The sequence below is a fragment of the Drosophila nasuta genome, chromosome X (assembly GCF_023558535.2).
Source record: "Drosophila nasuta strain 15112-1781.00 chromosome X, ASM2355853v1, whole genome shotgun sequence".
NCBI lineage: Eukaryota > Metazoa > Arthropoda > Insecta > Diptera > Drosophilidae > Drosophila > Drosophila nasuta.
Window position 1 is genome coordinate 503,013 of NC_083459.1, and position 8,006 is coordinate 511,018.

At 33.5% G+C, this 8,006-nt stretch overlaps 2 protein-coding genes across 2 annotated transcripts; one reads left to right on the forward strand and one right to left on the reverse strand.

Annotated features, from left to right (window-relative positions):
• Positions 1 to 1,404: 1,404 nt before the first annotated feature.
• LOC132796205 (uncharacterized) lies at positions 1,405 to 2,298 on the forward strand. Its single transcript, XM_060807288.1, has 2 exons — positions 1,405 to 1,663; positions 1,741 to 2,298. Exons 1-2 carry the CDS (start codon positions 1,415 to 1,417, stop codon positions 2,050 to 2,052), a joined length of 561 nt encoding a protein of 186 aa, XP_060663271.1. The 5' UTR covers positions 1,405 to 1,414; the 3' UTR covers positions 2,053 to 2,298.
• Positions 2,299 to 6,499: 4,201 nt separating this feature from the next.
• On the reverse strand, positions 6,500 to 7,716 carry LOC132796039 (uncharacterized). Its single transcript, XM_060807053.1, has 2 exons — positions 7,529 to 7,716; positions 6,500 to 7,477 (listed from the first exon to the last, which is right to left on the reverse strand). The coding sequence occupies exons 1-2, from the start codon at positions 7,529 to 7,531 to the stop codon at positions 6,659 to 6,661; spliced, it is 822 nt and encodes a 273-aa protein (XP_060663036.1). The 5' UTR covers positions 7,532 to 7,716; the 3' UTR covers positions 6,500 to 6,658.
• Between the last annotated feature and the right edge of the window lie 290 nt (positions 7,717 to 8,006).

Consider the following 8,006-nt stretch of genomic DNA (forward strand, 5'->3'; position numbering starts at 1 on the left):
TTAAAAGTTTACATGTCTCAATAGAGTGTTAAGAGATTAGTTGCCATAAAATATTTGCAGAATTTCAACGGCCAAAAACAGCAAACAGCGATTGGCCTTGTTGAAAAGTTAAGCAACGAACAGTTTTGGCAATTTGCTGATTTTTCCCCGTTACAGTATTAGTTAGTGGGGGCGATCCAAAGTCGGGGAATTTTGAACCATCTCAAGTTAACGAATTCAAGAATAACTTGAACCCAAGTTGACCTAGAAATAACAAATTTGAAAGTAATCAAATACGATTACAAGTCGCCTTTAGGGAAGACAGATTACAAGAAGAAAACAAAATGGACAGACAAAAGATAGACTTTTCAAGTGGCTTCGGTTAACAGAGAGTTCCCTAAACATAATGAAATGCAACACTGAACTGTTAACTGGGAATGCATTATCTGAAAAACCTTTCTAAATTCTGTAAGTAGCAGAAAAATCGAATGACTGATGACTGATAAATGACAATAATATCGATATTTCTATTATATTTCGATAGCAATTAAATAAGTTACCTAAGCTACTTTTGACTGTTAAAAAAAGATAATAAAAATCCAAATGAAGGAGCTATCAAAGTATTCAGTTCAAGAAATCCTTATACATATATTGTACGCCTTAAAGATAGATTCCTGAGAATTTGGTTGCGATCGAATAAAAGTTGTCGAAGTTATTAAAGAAATACTTTGTATGCCAAATAACGCTTACTGCAATCGGGTCTTAGCTGCATTGATAATGCTGATAATGTGGTATATTTTAGTATTCTCGAATATAGTACTATATCGATATACCAATTGTGGTGCTTGGTATATTTTAGTCGAGCACACTCAACTGTAGATTTTCTTTTAAGAATGAAATATAGAGATAAATAAATCTAATATCCCTAATGCTTCATATCGCATAGCTATGATATTCGATTAATAATAAATAATAATATAATATTATATACATAATAAATAATAATAAATAGAACCTCAACAACACTTTCTATTATACACATTTTAAAGTCAAAGCTATGAAATATTATTTAAATTTTGAAGAAAGTGAAATCAAATAAAATACATTTGAAATGACATTAGATTTATTTAAACTGAAGACTTTTTCATCATTCGTAGTATTAGCTATGACCTCCGATTTAAAGTGAGTTAATTCTCTATAACATTATCCAAAAGTTATCTGTAATAAATTGTTTACACAACATTCGCAAATCGATGTGTTACAATGTGCCCAACAAGTGCACACAATGTTAGTAAAATTGGAATGCAGAACAACGATATTGCATGCGAGATAAACTGAATTGAGGAACTACATCCATATATGATATGTTCGAGTATATAGTATAAATAGTGGAGAGCGGGTCGAGAGAGATTGTCAGTGTGGAGTTGCGGCAAGTATGACTCGTACTCGTATATGTAGTCTTTTGGGTTGTCTTGGGTTGATACTTTTGGTATGCACTGTGGCTGTGGCTGCCGAGGAGAAAGCCTACAATGTCGAACTGAACTCATTCGAAAAGAATCCCAAAATCAACGACGATGAGAAATGGGTCGATTGGGGCGATTTGCGCATGAAGAAGGTCTCCAAAAATAAGTTCACCTTGACCGGCACCTTTGAGTTCAAACGGAATATGGGCGACGAGCAAAAGGTAAGCTGATCATTATATATGGTAGATCAGGATATCGATCATGATTTACCATACATTGACATACATATTTATTTTAGCTATCGATGCAAGTCTTCATGTATGACGATTCCACACAAGAGAAGGGTGCGATGGTCATGAATGTGGAGAAACCGTTCTGCCAGTTCGTCAACGAGGACGAGGACACGTATCCCTATCTGCAGAAGTCATCCGATTTGCCCGAACAGGGCGGTTGTCCCTTCCCAAAGGGCACCTACACCATCGATAAGTACGAGCTGGAGACAACATTTCTGCCCGACGATGCTCCCAAGGGCGATTATCTCATCGAGCTGAACACCCTCGATAAGGATATGCCCGTCACAGGACTTCTTGCCTCCGTTACGCTCACCTAATGGAAACTCGTTTATTTTCTGCTTTTTGTTTATTATCTACTATTATTAGTTATTTTGTTGTTTTAGTTCAGCTTTTCTATTCCTATTTCTATTTCTATTGTTTCTGGGTGGATCCATTTGACACTGCAAGCGTTTTATATATCTGATATCTGAATATGTGTACTTATGTCTCTTAAGGTAGACTTAGTTTGTTCTCAGTTTCTTCATCGCTCAAATATACAAGAAATGCTTTCGCTTTCAAGGACCAAGAAATGTTTCAAATTGCTTTTCATTTCATTTTTAATTGTTTTTAGTGATTTCAAAATTATACAAATTTTAAATTATGTATCATAAAAATTCAAATTACAATATAAATTTGACAATCTGGGTAAAATTAAAATGTAATTTAATTTTAAGCTAACTCTTGAATTGACAGCAAATAAATTGCCTGCAATATTAAAATATTACAAACATTATAAAGTAAATACTATATTCAACATATTATGGTAAATATCAAGATAAAAGATATAGAACCCATTTCTTTTAATCCGCAATCATAGTTGATGAATCTTGATTAATACTGAATAAATAATAATACTATTGCATTGCACATTCAATAAGCGAGAAATTCAGACTATTGAATCATTTTTGATGTCATATGTTTGACTTTGAAATGTTAGATTCGCATAAAAAGAACAGGTAAGAAAGATTCAGTGGAGACTGTGAGATACGATCTACACATTTTAAATAATATACCACTTTAATATCGAAAAAACAAAATATATCGAAGTCTATATTTGGAATCTCACCAAATATATGATAGATTAAAAATATAATAGACTGTTAACCAAAGCACTAAAGTCGCGATTGTATATAAAATGATTCTTTAAATAAGTTTTAACTTTTTCTTTATGCCAAGTATTTGTTACGTTAGTTTACAGTTACAGATATATTTTGTAATTATCGTCATAGTGCTGTATTTAAATCAATCATCGAAGATATATATACATATGTATGTATGTACTTATATGTATGTATATTTGCTTCATTATTCATTAATAAGAAGTAAGAAAGCTACAGTCGAGTGTGCTCGACTCCACTCCGCTACTCTTTTTTTAGCAAAATATTGAGGTATTTACAATACTTTAAAATATATATATTTTATATATTACCAACAATACTGCAAATATACTAAATGATATATTTGGTATATTGATATAGTCCTACAGACAAAATATCCAATATACATAAGTGGGTATAGTAACTGTTGTAAATGTGTCCATATCGTATATATCATAAATAACATTGTAAACGTGACCGTATTAAGTTTTAGTTATTCTATATTTTGTTGTATGGTCACACTTGACCATACGGTGTGGTTTGATACGAAAATATAAGTTCATACATATATATTTAAAACTAAATCACTTTTGTGTATGTTTTTCTTTGACAATCAAATAACAACAATTAAAAAAAGAAGACGTTCTAGTACAAGTAAAGTAGTATTAATAGGTATATACTACACATATATCTATATATGTAAATATATCTAAATCCTAGATGCTTTACCATGGACTCTGCCCTGTATTTATTGACTCTGTTGTAGGCTATGCAATACGCTGTGGTAATATGCATCTAGTAGAAAACCTTCCCCTCATGTTGATACCGCATCGAGTATCTAGTGAGAGGAGGAGAAAGAGGAGGAGGTTGGGTAGGTGGGTAGGTGGGTGACATGCTATACTTGTTCTATATGCTTGAAATGCCAAATACACAACAAATTTGCAGTTTCTGCATCAACACCTCGTCTAATTGAAATTTGCAATTGCAATTTGCAATTGCCGGGCTGCAATTGCTGCTGTTGTTTGTCCCGTTTCACGCTGTGCCATTTGTCATTGACAAGCAGAGTGGCAACGCCCAGCATATGCTACGGATTGTAGAGAGAGAGAGATGGGGAGAGAGAGAGATGGGGAGAGAGGGAGATAGGAGAAAGAGGCTTTGCGTTGTGTTTTTGCTAAAAATGATTATCTGTGCATTACAATCCATTGATTCCACTTAAGCACCGTTACAATTGCGCACACCAGCCACACACACACACACACAGTACAGAGAGACAGTCACACACGACACTTAATTAACAAATATGCATTACAAACACCCGCAACGAGCAGCAATTGGTTGGTCATGCCAACAGAATATGCCCCTCGACCGTGCCACCCATGCCACACACACGCACACACACACACACACACACACACACACACACATACACATACACATATATATAGGCCGTATAAGTGTATGGATGGCTTTTTATTTGCCTCGTCAGCGTCAACCACCCGCGTGGCAGCAACAGCAGCGATGCGTTGCAAGCATTTGGGGAGTTGCATGTTGCATGTGTTTAATTGAAAAATCATATGCAGTGCGCATAATTATGTTTATTGCAATAATCTGATGCAAATTTTGCGCGCAGCTCAAACTGAATGCGAATAGACGACGACGATGATGATGATGATGATGATGATGATGATGATGTTGGTGATGGTGATGGCAAGCAACGCCCCAAGCAGCGCCGCAACCTGGCAACCCTAACACACCCCCTTCCCCCTGCCCTTTTCCTCCCTCTACGCACTTCTGTGCTATCTGCTCTCATGGCTGTTGTTGTTGTTGTTGTTTTTGGCTGTTGGTGCACATTAAATTGCACTTCAAATTGCACATTTCAACGCCTACTGATTATGACAGATAATTATGTTATCGAGTGCTGCCACACGCGACCCCCACAGTGTGGCAACAGCAGCCGACAGCAGTTGCATGCCACTGGGATGCACACAGAAACAGAAACAGAAACAGAAATAGACAAACACACACACACACACACACACAGACACATACACCTCTGCACACTCTCTCGCTCTCTGTTGAGTAACCACGATACCCACTCACGAATATACATAACAGATATGTGAATCATAATCAAATCATAATCACACACTCCTGCACATTGATGTTGAAACGGATTCAAATTCAATCCGACACTCGTTAAATACTTCAATGAAACAAACTATTGAAATAATACAACCAAAAAAAAAATATGAAAACAAGTAAGAAAGCTACAGTCGAGTGTACTCGACTGTGAGATACCCGCTACCCAATTTGATTAAAAGCAATATATTTTGCGGTATTATTCTCAAAATATACCAAACATACTGCAAAAATACTAAAAATATACCAAATGATATATGTGGTATATCGATATAGTACCGCATTCAAAATATACCATAGACGGCACAATATACCAGATTGTCAGCCAAAGCAACTCAGACCCCTAGTAAGTAGGCGTTTTTGCCCATACAAAAGTATTTCTTTAATAGCTTCCACAATTTTTGTCTGATCGCAACCAAATTTTCAGGGATCATAACTACTAGCTTTAAAATTACGCTTGTTATTCGATTTTTTTGATTTGCAGGGGCGGAAGTGGGCGTGGCAAAAATTTGAAACAAACTTGATCTGCGTGCAAACATAACAAATGCTGTCGAAAAAAAATTATAGCTCTATCTCTTATAGTCTCTGAGATCTAGGTGTTCATACGAACAGACGGACGGACGGACAGGCGGACAGACGGACATGGCTATATCGTCTCGGCTGTTGACGCTGATCAAGAATATATATACTTTATAGGGTCGGAGATGCCTCCTTCTACCTGTTACATACATTTCCTTCCGGCACAAAGTTATAATAGTCTTCTACCCTATGGGTATAAAAATAAGCAATGGTTATTTTTATGACTCTGGATTAGCACAATATTTTAGATCGATATTTTAGGAACATTTTCTGTTTAACGATACAATATACAAATTCGTTAAATTTTTGTTTTTCGTAGGAATTCGTTCAATTATCTTAAAATAGGGAAATAATTTCAAAGTCATAGCTCCAATTGAAGAAAAATATATTCAATTAAAATTGAATTGAATATTTTTGTAATAAGATCGAATTAAATTAATTACACTACAACAAAATCTAAAATTCAATGAAAGAAATAAATTTAGTTTTAGTTTCGACAGAAATAAATAACTTTTTAATATTATAAGCATATAAAAAAAAAATAAAATATAAAAGCTAAAATTTGCTGAATTAATCATTGAAATATGGCCAATAAAAGTAAATCCAATAATAATTGTTATGCATAACATAATACTTTAGAATAAGTCTTAAATACCTTTTGATCATTAAAATATTCATTTGTTAGTATCAATAACAATAATAAGAGGAGTTTAAATAAACTAAATGAACTAAATAAAATGTATTCAATAGAAATAAAATAATATTTGAACAACTTTTCTTTTGTTTCTTAAATTTGTTAGAAGCGTTAAATCATTTGGATGTTAGTTTCAAAATTCTTTAAATGTATTCTCCTAAAAATATTCTTTTGTATTCAATTTGTTTCTTTTTACTTTCATTATTTTCTTAAATAATTTCTATATTTTTTATTTCCTTATTTGTTGACTTCTTTATTTGTTTTGTTCTTTCTTTCATTTCATTTTTTCTTCATTTATTTTTAATGGTATTACTAATTGTAAAGACTTGTGTAAGAAATAAAGTTTCATCTATCAAAATATATGAGAACATTGGCTTATGGTAGGGAAAAGAAAAACGATGTGACGGATCGCAACCGATTGTCAACGTACTGAATTATCTCGGTGGTTGTGGCAAGAATGATGTATGTGAAACCAATGAAAACAACGAAATAAAATGAATGCAATATCTGTTGGAATCGTCGAAGTTTCTGAGTTGAGTTTGCCATGAAGTTGATGTCAAAAAGACGCGAATCGAATTCAATGCGTTTCACAAATCGTGGATGTGGCAGATAAAGAGCCAATTGTGGCAACAGATCTTCAATGGGCACAATCTGAAGATTGGAGATGAATGATGGATTACATTCATTTTCTTTCTTTTTGGGGCGATTGTTGTTATGGAGAATTAATTTGGCGTTTAACTTCTCTCGACTTTTATAGGATGGATCGCATAGTTCCTTTGCCTTAATTATTCTGCCTCGTTTCTCTGGCTTGATTCCGTGAGGAGAGCTTAATCGATCTTTCAACTGCTGTATGGAAATTTGATTGACACATTCATTGTCCAGGAGTTTACGCAATGATCTTTTTTTGAATGGAGTCTTCTTTATTTCGGTGGATAAATTAGTCCACAGCGGAAATTCCATGTTCATCCTTGGGGTTATTTCACATTCATAATCAATATTAAAATCATTTTGAGGAATCGTTTCGCAGTCGATATGGAAATCATGGAACTCGTATAAATCTTTAATAGGATTGTTTACCACTGAATTTTTCCTTTGACTATGGATTTGCTCAGCAATTCTCAACACAGAAATCTTTCTCATTAGTCCATAGTTGCCAATAATGCAGCGATTTTTATTGACTTGAAGTGGCTTCGTCTAGCGAATGAAACGTTATAATACTTTGCAAGTTTATCAAATATTTCTTACCATTTTTATTGTAGCTTATAACAGATTACATTTACTATATTTTCAGTTGTCAAATTGTGATTTCGAATACTAAGTCTCTAATTCAAATTCAGGCATAAATTTCAAAATGAAATAAAATTCAGTTTGCAACTTGTCACAAATACCATTTAGATTATTATTTCAATCGAAATGTATTGATTTAATCTAGTTATTATTAAGCATGCTTATTTATTTTTATATGTTCGATTGTTTAAGTGATATGTATAATATATGGAAATATATATTATGGTAATAAATATCCATATTACACATAATTTAGAAACACTTACTAGATGCACAAGTTGCAAATGGATGTTTAAATATTGTATTCCCTTTACCTATAACAACTAATATTTTGAAGATATCAAATAAAATATTTTGAAATAAGAATAGAAATGTAAGATATCTACAGTCGAGTGTGATTGACAGTGAGATACCCGCTATCTATGTTAGGTAAAAG